Source organism: Mesitornis unicolor, unplaced genomic scaffold, assembly GCF_000695765.1.
Source record: "Mesitornis unicolor isolate BGI_N332 unplaced genomic scaffold, ASM69576v1 scaffold7273, whole genome shotgun sequence".
Taxonomy (NCBI): domain Eukaryota; kingdom Metazoa; phylum Chordata; class Aves; order Mesitornithiformes; family Mesitornithidae; genus Mesitornis; species Mesitornis unicolor.
The window spans coordinates 20,048-32,622 of record NW_010175240.1 but is presented as its reverse complement, the minus strand read 5'-3'; the positions used below and the strand labels follow the sequence as shown (position 1 = coordinate 32,622).

The 12,575-nt window shown below is 41.9% G+C and overlaps 1 protein-coding gene across 1 annotated transcript in view; it reads right to left on the bottom strand.

The window, feature by feature from the left end:
* LGR4 (leucine-rich repeat containing G protein-coupled receptor 4) overlaps positions 1–12,575 on the bottom strand; it is a 72,501-nt gene that overhangs the window by 42,475 nt on the left and 17,451 nt on the right. Inside the window, exon 2 of the mRNA XM_010181303.1 lies at positions 2–58. Within this exon, the coding sequence (XP_010179605.1) occupies positions 2–58 (57 nt within the window). The remainder of the gene's footprint in view (position 1; positions 59–12,575) is intronic.

Sequence of the window (12,575 nt, the reverse complement as noted above, 5' to 3'; positions counted from 1 at the left end):
GGGAAAGTTCTTGAACGCATCCTCTGGTAGCCTTGTGATGTTATTCATGCTGATGTCTCTGGAGAAGAAATACATTCATCAATAAACAGCAAGGGATTTTTACACGCTAGAAAAAGGCTAATCAAATGGTATGATAATAGATTAAAATATTCTAGCATCTCACAATAATATTCCTTTCTAGAAATAGCATGCTAAACTAACAAAGCACGGTAATTTGACAATCAAGCTGCAGCAAAGACCTAAATAATAGAAGGTTGATTTTAAAAGTTTTCTGATGTCTCTAAGCAAAAAAAAACACAACAACCCAAATAAGTTTCTGTGAAGCTACAGGATATGCATGTATGGAAGAGGATCTGCAGTACTGTTATCCCCAGTACTAATTTTTATCAACTTACACATGCATACAATTTTAACAGACATGATTAAGACCACTGTAAAACCACAGCATATGAAAAAAATTTAAAAGATTGTGACCACCCACCATGGAACTTTTCATCCCACAATGTCTTAAATAATAAAAAAAAAAAAGAGTAAGTGCACTGGGTCTTAATAGAGAGCTTCTGGCAAACATGGCTTCTGGAACAACTGACAAGAACAGCAGAAACACGTCCTGGCTCTACCACAGTTGGTTTTGGTTTAGTGGTTTTTTTTTTCCTTCCTACAAAACGTATATAAGTCCTTGAGGTAATAGTTTTAAGTAGATTTCATTCTCAGTCCATGAGCAGAGATAGGCCGGCAGCAAGTGCTTACATGACCGGTATGCAGACATGTTCAGCTTTTTTCTTTCTGAAGGAGCAGTAAGTGGCAAACTCGGTGCCATCACCTCAGTTCACACCTACATAACCATCACAATAATCCAGTCCTAAAGCAAGTTGTTACTCAATGTGAGTAAAAGTAGCATTAAAACAATTCAGTTTGATAATTAAACTAATAACTGCCTAACAATTCATGACATAACCCAACTTTGTACTTTCCACTTGGTTACTGCTTTTTTTTTTTAACATGTAACATTTAACAAGCCATTCTGTGAGCGGTCAGTACAGTCCTCCCAGCTTCTTGCTGCTTGCTGTCTTCCATACATCCTTGTCTAGCATCTATGTGCCACCTCCCCACATATTTTGGGTGAAAAGCAAACAAAACCAAACCTCCCCCCTGACGCTGACAGTCAGCAAGTACCACTGGGGCTCCTGCATGAAGATCTGAAGGGCTGGCAGCTGCACGCAGGACAGCAGATACTGTTTGCCACCTACAAAACTCAGAATAAAGCACCAGCCCTTGGTTAATGCCAGGGCAGACGCTCTTGGCCCATCCACAGCCATCACTGTTTTTCAAACAGCTGCCTCAATTGGAATTATCATTTTTTGATGAGGCAAAGAAAGGTCTATTTAGACTCTTCTTACTATACTGGAAGGGCACAAATCCCTGAAGAACTGTTTTGTAGCAGCAAAACCAAACCCCTTGAGAAACTAAAATTTTCATGCATTGGGTATCTTCCATGGCTCCCACCCATGACAGGACTCTGTGCTGACCTTAGAAAGTTCAGAGTCAGGCCCCTAAGGGGAGCAAGGAGCACACAGAGGGGTTGGTGCCGCTTCTGAGAAAATGGTGTCTCAGGACATTTGTGCTTTCCTTCATGCTGTGACAAATGAGAGGCCATGTCAGTACCATACAACCTACCAAAAACGTTGCAGCAGCTAATTCAACCACTTTTTGCAAAGAGTGCCCATGTTATTCCTTCAGTTGCCAGACCATAATGCCTAACATAGCTCATTAAAAAAAAGTTTCCTTATTTATACTGAAAACAGAATACACTAAATACAAAAAAAAACCCTCGTAGTTACTGGGGAAAAACAGTATGTCAACTGATGTCAGTGAACTACTGTTGAGATTAACAAGTAACTGGGAACTGGTCTGCTCCTGACCAAGCAGCGCAGGCCCACAGTCACCACCAATGTGAACACTGCACTCTTACATTAAAATCTAGATTCTTTCTTTAAACTACGTTTATTAAATAACAGGGCAAAATTCATTCCTCATATTCCAGTGTAAACCAAGAGCTATTTCTCAGCAGCTGTTACGAGTATACCAACATCACTACAGAGCAATGGAGATCAAAATAAGGTTCACCACATATAAAACAAACCCAATAGTGTGAGATGACTGAGAAAATCCACTGCGGCACACAAGACTCCTCTGCTAAGCTGCAGAAGGAGCCGAACTGGAGATGATTTATTTCTGCACTCTACAGCCCATGTGTTTTAGGAGGTGTTTTGTGTCTCAGCAGCAGCTTGGGTACCATGAGATGCTGCAGTTGCTGCAGGGGACATTTTTCTTCTTGTGCAAGAAAGTATCAGATACAAGAATTGTCAGCTGTCTGCTCCACAGGAGACTGCAACTTTTATTCTCCCTGCACCCCATAAACAGTTTTCAAATTGTCACGAATACACGTGTTTCATGCATCCAAGCTAGTCCTCTCCCTTCCAGATGACTACACATTCCCTTCCAGAATCAACTGGGAAGCACTTATGAAGAGGACAGAAGGGTAAGAGCGGGGAGGCCTCTACATGAATCCTCAGAAACAGTAAGCCCTGAAAGAAAATCACAAGTCTCTTAAGAGACTGTTCAGGTGATAGACAACCCTATTATCAAATATACCGTATTAAATGGTGTGAGTAAAAATAGATCAACAGTATATATCATCAGAAAGCGCTTTATGAATGGCTATACATTGCTCTGTCAAGGATTTTGACTGCAACCACACTCGCTACACTACGTGATAGATCTTTAGGACAGAAGTAAGAAATCACATCTGTCTGGAAGCAGTGGTCTTGAAGTTTCCAGAGCTATAAACATCTGACTTTCAGAAGTGTCATACGCAATCCTAAATTAAGTCAGTGAAAACCATGTAGACATACAACGTGGCTGACATCCAAATTGTACATAATTTCGGCTTTCTCTGGGATCTGAAATTAGCAAAGAATATTTTTTGCCTGTAGCTTCAAGTGTTAGCTTTGGATGTAAGCACAAAACCGAACACCTTAACAATAAAGATTTGAGAAGCACCATCAATACCCATGAATTCTACTGCAATGTATTTTCAGCAAAACTGCATTTCTAACAAAAACAGGCACAAAGATGCATTGCAGTTCTGTCTTTAGCATTATGATGTGAATCTTCAGGGACTGCTTATCACAATGCCTTGCTAAAAAGCCGGAATTATTACAAAGTTTCTGTATTCGCCTTCATTACATGCGATAGTAACTCTTACTCAGCAAATAAGCCAATCTTTATAGCACTGATCTGCAGACTTTGGGGAACATCGAGACACCGACTTTCAAGGTTTCTTAATGACCACCATACAAGTTTGAAATCAATTTTTGTTTAATTTTTTTAAAAAAAGTAAAAGTAGTTTCTGTGGAAACTGATTGCCAATGTCTCACCAACCAACTCAGGCTGATGAGCTCAGAGCTCATTTAAGGTCCTAATACACAAAATAAAGTTTAAGAATGAACAAAACTAATAGCTAAAAGTGCTTTCCCAACCTCTAGCAGTGTCCACAGGAATGATGCTATCACACAACAGAACCATCACGTCAGCAGTTGCCAATGCCCCATTCTGGCAGGATGACACTGATCCGCTCAGGATTGGGTTATAATATGATGTAAGTTCCCCAGAAACAGCACTTGGACAAACCTTTCAACTGTCACCAAAAAAACCCCAACCCAACCAATCTAAAAACCAAACAAAACACCAAAAAAACCCCACTCACCCTAAATTTTACTGGTACACTGAAGTTCAGACTCTGTATCTGAAAGGCTTATCTTAAATTTCTTGTTCTTTCATCACCTCACGGTATGATCTGTCAACCCCAGCAACCTATAGCTCTGTCTTGAAATTAAACCTAACCCCACACTTTTATATGGCATATTTTCCCTGGGAAGTGCAAAACAGGCACAAGTTTTAAGAGGTAAAAGATGAGGACAGCGATGCCGTGGTTTTACACTGTGGATTCGTGAGGAAAACAGAGGAGAAGCTGGGGTAGACCGGCACCTTTCAGCAGTTAGCCATTAACCAGGCTTATCTGTACTAAGCAGCCAGGCTAAATCTTTGCTCGCAAACCAACTTTAACCGAGGCAGGTCAGGGCGTGATCGGGCAAGGAGCTGGCATCAAAACTAAAATGATGAGCACCTGAAGGTGGTAACCTCTTTAGCAAGAAGAGGCTGCGTTTAGGGGATAACATGAATCACAGCCTTATCGTTACCATCGGTTTCGCCATTTCAGGTAGGAGAGATGCAACACCAGAATGTAAACACAACCATGTTCCCTCCTACAGTGCTATTGCTGCCACAGCTGCAGTTCTGAACCATAAATAAGGCTCACACTCAGTCAGGTTTGTCCTTCTTCCAGGAAGGTATCACAGAAAAGAAAAAAAACCACATCTAAATCAAGTAGCTTGAAGAAACCTACTGCAAGTGGTGTTTCACTGCAGGTACCACAGAGACACATTTTTACAGGTCAAAGGTGAAAAATCAAGCCATTGTACTCCAGCAGCTATTTGCTGTCTTCAGCCTGCTTTGCTAGATGCCTTCAGGTTATTCTGACTATTACTTACTACTACAGAATCACAGGATATTAGGAGTTGTAAGGGACCTCGAAAGTTCATCCAGTCCAACCCCCCTGCCAGAGCAGGATCACCCAGACCAGGTTGTAGAGGAACGTGTCCATGCGGGTTTTGAATGTCTGCAGAGAAGGAGACTCCACAGTCTCTCTGGGCAGCCTGGTCCAGTGCTCTGTCACCCTCATGGTAAAAAAGCTTTTCCTTATATTCACATGGAACCTCCTATGCTCCAGCTTGCTCCCCTTGCCCCTTGTCCCATCATTTGACATGAGAGAGAAAAGCCTGGCTCCACTCGTCCTTCACAAATGTATAAACATGAATGAGGTCACCCCTCAGTCTCCTCTCCTCCAAGCTAAAGAGACCCAGCTCCCTCAGCCGCTCCTCATAAGGGAGATGCTCCACTCCCTCCATCATCCTTGTGGCTCTGTGCTGGACTCTTTCAAGCAATTCCCTGTCCTTCTTGAACTGAGGGGCCCAGAACTGGACACAATGTTCCAGATGTGGTCTCACCAGGGCAGAGTAGAGGGGAAGGAGAACCTCTCTCACCTACTCACCACAGCCCTTCTGATACACCCCAGGATGCCATTGGCCTTCTTGGCCGCAAGGGCACATTGCTGGCTCATGGTCATCCTGCTGTCCAGAAATACTTCATCTCTTGAATGGCAACTTACTAATTCTCTCATATTTTAAAAAAATAAACTCTTGTTTATCTTTAGAAAGTGGCTTAAGCCACAGCTTTCAGCAGTGGTATCACACAAAAAGTGAATTAGATAAAACGCACAGCATCTCACAGCATCTCCTGCAGGGCACAGATCACTTTCTCCGATTTTAAAGCACTGCCTCTACCATAAAATAGCCTGACCCTTCTTAGATTTACCCTAAACATCTTCCTTAGCAATTGCCAGAGCGGGATTCTGACTAGAAAGGACAGCTAATGACAGAAACAGGAGGGGGACAATAATTCTTGCCCAAGAAGAAAAGCTGTAATGACAAAGAGGGACCACAAAATGGACAACAGGTTTCCTGTAGAAGGGTACAGAAAGGACAGGCAAAACCAATAAATAAATCCGCCCAAGATATAGGCAGCGAATGAAAGCTAACAATCCCCAGTAACTGGTGGGCATTGAAAAGGAAACTATGCTAGTTACTCTACATTGAGGGACATTTAGCTGCCACAGCCTTTTTCGTGACAAGACCTATCATTCTTCACTGCATCTCCCCAGCCAAAAGGTGTGCACACTTTAGGCAAAGAAACCTTCCTCACTACCCAGCTCTGGTGTGCTGGCACGTCTCCCAAAACTCACAGGAGATACCAGCGCTGCACTTTCCATCCTGCAGCGCAGCCTCGGCTATCGACATGTGGATCTGCACTGAACTGGGGACACACGCACCTTCCCACCACACCCGTGCACTGCATCCAAAGGCATACTAGTGACCTAAAATACTCTACTTTAAATAAATCTTAAACCGGAAATGCATGAAATACCTAGCTACAGAAAAGGAAAGTTAGATCTCAGTCAAAACCAATCAAGATTGGCTGCTTAAAAATTAAAATCAAAATACTCCCCCTGTGCTCCCCTGCACTTCATGAATAGCTAACTTCTTTTTGGCTCTCCACCTAAACTATCTTTTGTGAAATTTAGAAGGGAAGGGGGAGAAGGAAAGAGGGAGGGAGGGAGGGAGGGAGAGAGCGAGCGAGCAGTGTTTGTTGAAGGAAAGAAGATCATGTTTCAACAAGGCACCTTTAAAATCCTGTAAAATACTCCCTCTGAGCAAGCTTAACCTGTTTGCTGATAGATAATAGCATGTAATACTGTAGGCTCCATTCAGTCTTTTTCCAAGGTCTGGGCCCTCTGCCACCGAATTACTTAATTATAACACTTACAAAATCATTTAGGCAGAGCTATCTGTATTTGAATAAAGCCCTCCTACCTACTTGTGCAAAACCATTAGGCAAAAGGTCTTAATCTTCCGTAAAATTCAGGTAGTAACCCTGATCCAGCTTCAGCAGTACTAGGAAAAGCTGGAGCTGTTAATACTTTTAGAAACTACATTAAATAAGCCAGGTTATTGCACATGCAAGTCAACATGACGCTGGAATATACTCAGCAGCAATTAGCCATCCATTACCACTGGGACCGTTGATACATGGATAACGCTCTGATTATGTTAACATAAGCAAAGATCAACAAGACAAACCAACAGATATTTTTCTTAGTATACCAGACCAACAATTCTTTGCCCATTATAAAAAAGGACATAAGTATATTGGGTGGTGAGACACTGGGACAGGTTACCCAGGGAAGTTGTGGATGCTCCCTCCCTGGAAGTTGGACAGGGCTTTGAGCTACCTGGTCCAGTGGGAGGAGTTCCTGTCCATGGCAGGGGGGTTGGACTGGATGATCTTTAAGGTCCCTTCCAACCCAAACCATTCTGTGATTCTATGTGTAGCTGTACTGCAATGGTTAGTGCTTCAAATTCAAATCTGCATTAACCAGAACTGCCTGGTGTGCCAGCAGCAAGGAAAGGCAGAGGAGCTGAAGCAGAAGGTGGGCAGGGGGGAGAGGAGAAAGCACAGAAAGCCAAGGTTAGACCAATCTAAGTTGTACTGCAGTTCTATGGTCTTGAAGAAACACTTTCAGTGTTGGACTCCTTGTAGGAACACGCTCACATAATGAAAACCAACATAATTTTCAACCAAATCACACAGCTCTGCAGCCAGTCCCAGGGGAGACCAGGAGCTGAATTATATCCCTGGTTTAGGCCTACCTTCCCAATTAGCCAGCTGCTTCAGGACGAACATAAAACCACTGAAGGGACAGAATCTATGAGTTTGCATTAATCCTGCCTCATGTCTTAATCATATTTGGTATATAATGAAAGTATAGAAAGCCTAGATGATCAAGAAAGAAATTCTAATTAAATTAATTCAATTAAAAAGAAAAAAAAAGGTTGGCTTTGTTGTTTTTGGTTTGGTTTTGGGTTTTTTTTACTGTAACTTCCTGATAACAAGAAGCAAACAGCTCTTTCAGAAGCACCACTTCACAACTATGGCTTTGAACAGTAATTCCCTGCACTATGAATCCAATGAGTGCAGCTAAAATTCAAGGATGTGTGCTACGTGCAGATGTGCCCACCCATACAGCTAGAAATCATGAACAGGAGGCAAGCAAATATCAGGCAAAGGAAAGATGATGTTTACAGAGGAGCCTACACCTGGAAAGCGTTTGAGCTTGCAATGGCGTTGAGTTTAAAAAATGAGGTAAAAGTAATACACTGAGTAATTAATTTCTTCCCTTTTATATACTACCTACACCTATTACTGCACGGTTTGGCTACCTCAGCCTATACTACTAGCTAAGATTTATATGGTAATAGCACAGCGATCCCCCACTACGTTAGACTGGTATGCATTTATAATTTACATTCTCCCAACTTCTGATGAGCTCTGCACAACCACCAGTGCCCAGCTCCCAGCAGGAAGGGCCCAGGTGGAGGGCACCTCTGGGTACGCCAACAGCCAGGATCTGCACTGTCAGCCATCCCATACACTCCAATCCTCACTGCCATGCCCCAACACTTTTTTTTTCCCTTCTGATCTTTATCTATTGCTTCTTTTTAACACAAAGCTGTTAACAATAAAACAAAATAGAAGATTTGAAACCAATTTTTGCATTATTGTCTATTTTCCTACTTTCGATTCCATCTCTCCCCAACAATCTTAAATGTGGTCCTGCTGCCTCTGACATGATCACAGAGATCTCCAACACTTAAAAAGCAAAGAAACCTGTTCTGTAGTCACACCCCATTTTGCAGTCACAAAAAGCCTATCAGCCATGCCATTTTCTCGTTTACGAACATGTTTCCTTTTCCACTTCTAGTAAACATTCTTGTAAGAAAGGAAATATCCAAATGCTTAAAGCCTCAGTCAACTTCTGCTGTGACTGGCTAAGTAAGACACAGGTTACACTCCCATCCAGCAAATACACTTGCCATTTCCTAAGCACTCCTGCTATCTCTCTAATGAGCACACCACCTTATCTCCTGCTGTTTGTATTGCAACAAGCAGCTAAGGGCCCTAGTTCAACGTGACTGGCTCTGTACAAATACATGGCTGGAGACACTCCTCACCTGGAAGAGTTTGCTGCTTAAGTGGACAAGACACACAGCACGGGAGGGAACAGTGGCACGCAGAGGTGAAGTAACCTGCCCAAAGTCACCATGGAGCCCCCTCAGCTGCTGTGCCCAGCTGCTACCCACCACGGCCTTCTCAAACAAAGGCAGGGACTGTAAAAGTAAATGATATCCAAATTACAAAACAAAAAGGGAGGGAAAATAAAGGCTACCTTTATTTTCCTCCCCTTTTTATTTTTTTAAAGCAGGGAAATAGGACACTCCAACAGTTCCTTGTTTGCTTGATGTGTATGTGACTCCATTTGAAAGCAGCGGAAAAAAATCACACTAACATCTTTGCAAGGAGCTTACAGTCAATGTTTCCATCCACTTTTCTGTGGCTCAGACTAACTGGAACATTTGTGTGACCGTTCACTTGAGGATGAAGCGCTTAACCTGCTTTTCCACAGTAGCAATCACACTTCAGACTACTCATCAACCCTGGCTATTAGAAGTGATTGCAATATTTAGAAGGTTTAGGAAACTGGAATGGATGGAGCCCTTTATCAGTGCAAATACTAAAAAAAAAAGCATATAAAGCCTTTTGACTTCAGTAAGCTTTTAGCATTTTGCTGAAGCAGGGCCTACAATATTTTCACTGTGAGCCACAGAAAGGCTGAAAAATTTCAGACAGGTCTGTTCCTGCAACAGAAGCAACATCCCCCTCTTCCCCCACCATATCTGTAAGTTAATTCTCCTGCCTCCTCCTTCATGTTACTTCAACCTGGTTTTCTTTTTCTTCCTTTCTTCCAACATGATGTCTTAGCTTTCTTTCAGACACAGTAACTAGCTCTAATGTACCCTATTCATGTGCCAATCAAGCCATCATCAAGATCTTAGAGAGAACAATACTTGTATGCAAAGACCTATTTTGAACTTGCATTTGAGTCACTGCAGGCCAGCCATTAAGCAAATCACACATACGGTTAATGGCCTATGTTGACACATGGTGGGGAATTAACCTAGAAAAAAAATTCCACTGCATTATTATGAAAGAGATCGGATCCTGGAACAGGAATATAGCGCAAATTAACATGCTCTTTGGTTAATTTTTAAGGGCCACACGTTTGGTGCAGATCACGGGCTGAAGGAAGGGTTTATTGTAAGCTGGAGGAGGAAACAAAATGTCTTTCAGTGCAAGAGTATTTCCCTTACATAGTAAGAGACTATTTATAGCAGAGAGTAAAATTACATTATTCATGGCTTTGTAATTATTTACTCTCCAGAATACAGGAACACTAGGGAATTGAGCACAAAAAAAAATAAATCAGGCTGTGAGTGTGACAGGCACATTAGTCCAGCAGTCCGAGGGCAAGCCTGTGCCCAAATACTCCTCCCTGTACCGATGAGTATCCGTCACAAAAGGCAAATAACCAACCTATGCAAGACCATGAAGAAGTCCATGAACAAAACTGAATGGGAATGCAGATCACTCATATCCCTGGTCTGTAAACCAACCTCACATATTCCGCTACCACCCAAACTCCTGGTAGGGAAGCTCTCAGCATTGCAGGTACCCTCTGACCTGGAAATTTTAGAAAGCAATTTATAACAACTAACATGGTTATCCAAGACTCCAAGAGAAACTACAGATTAAAACAACAGAAAAGTCACTGTAAGTATTTGGTGATAATCCCCTCGGATTCACAGCCCCTTGAGGTAACACAGACTACAGAGGAACTTCAGGAGAGCAGAAGAGCAGTTAAAATCTGTAAGGACCAACATTTTTCAAATGAACACTGCAAAGCATCTTTGCCAGGCAGGCTCATCATGTCCTGCAATACTTCTGTATTTCACTGACATCTTCTAGATAGGGAAAACTATGAGGAATACTTTAATGTCTTCATCTCATTTATCAACAGCCCTGGTAAACTGGATGGAACAGAAACTCTCCAGGCTTCAACCTGGGATCATCCTCACCTAAACATGTGTATCTAAACCATTCACTACTACCGTCATTTTTGGTAAGACTTGAGATTACTTGTAAAAGCCAGTAAAGGTAAACAGAAAGGTTTTGGTTTTAATTCATAGTAGGTCTCCACACAAAGGGAAAAAGAGAACACAGCAACAGGTTACATGCTTCAACCTCCTGCACCCTCCAGGGTGTCGCTGCACAATGTGCTTTCCTTCTGATGAAGAAAATTGACTTCTATTCCCATTGCTTTCCACCTCCATGGTGGAACTGTTTATGGGTAGCCTGCTGTAAATCAGACCATTACCATAACCTGGATTTAAACAAAAACATTTCTGTTTTTCTGGCTTTAAAAATAAATCAGATGAGATTAGCTGTCCTCCATATAGCACGGCCTCAAGAGCTGCAGCAGCACAACTACAGGGCAGCAAACTGTCATGGTAATAGGAAAGACGAAAGGTACTGAAGGGGACAACTGCACAAGAGCTACACCTTCAATGAAATCAAAACCAGTTTCCCTAAAGGAGTTTAAGAGAAAGGTATCTATGGTGCTTTAAGTAAATGAAGTTTAATGCTATTTTTGCAACAAAGTTAAAATAGAGCAGTATGGCCACCTGCAACAGTTGTCCTTACCATCACAATCACATTTAACCATCAACACCATGGTAACAATGTAATTTTTAAATGACTCCATAGCTTTGACTTTTCTTTAGTGAGCTAAATCAGCCCCAGGTTAGGGGTGCATTCGAGTTCTAAAATAAAGCACACATTGCTAAACCTGACACAGATGCTTCATGCATGACTGAGCCAAGGTTTTATTCATCACTATTGAGGAAGTTCTCAAGCATTTTTTCCTTATCGAAAGCTTCTGTGAACAACCATTGCTGAAACACTAGGAACATCATCAAACTATGTAATCAAACCAGTTTAATGAGATCTGGTTTCCCCCACCCCCAGTCTCAGGTCCTCGCTGCAAACCCACAAACACCTACAAGGCACATTTCATTCCATTTAACAGCTTCAAGGGCAATTCCATAAAACTTAAACTGCCTCAACAGGAGCATAGGGCACCACGCTCACCCTTTGGACTCCAAGGACACCACATCTCTCTCCACCTAGCAACACAGTATTTACTGTAACAAACATTTCACACCAAAAGCTCCCCGTTACAACTCTGGACACAGATCCACAGAGGCTCAGTTCCTTGTCCCACCACAGACACATTTTGTGGGTTTAGACAGGTTGTTTCCTGTTCCCAAACCCCAGGTTCAAAGTAGAATAATCTTTGCTGCACCTCTGAGAGGAAGGGGGAGGGTAAAGCTACCAATGTTTCTGAGCTGTCCAGATAGAGGCCAGCACGTAAACCTGTTGACAGCAACGGAAAAGCAGTGCTCTCATCACACATATATCCATATAAAAATCTTGCTGCATTTTCACTGTGTTTTTGCTCAGCTGCAGAAAGAGAACACAAACAGCTACAAAACCAACTGCATAAAAACACCAACTTTAGTAACTCTTAACTATTTTGAATTTTATTCATTTTCTTCTGGTTTATTTTGGTCTCCTAGTCTGTCCCACCCAATGTTTAGAGAGCAACCTGAGCCTCAAAAGTCTGGGTAAGCCCTACATTTTTAGAAGGCTAAAAGCAAAAAAGCAAAACAAAACTGGTGCACGAATGCAGTCACTAACAGGATTAAGATAGAATATAAAATGTAAACATTTCAATCAGTCCAAACCCATATATGACAGTTTAAGCATTTAAGATTTTTTTTTTCCACTTCCATATAACACATAACTAGGATGTAACTAAAAATCATTTCTGGTAAAGGAAAAAACCAAACAAAAACACACCACCGCATTTTTCTGCAATA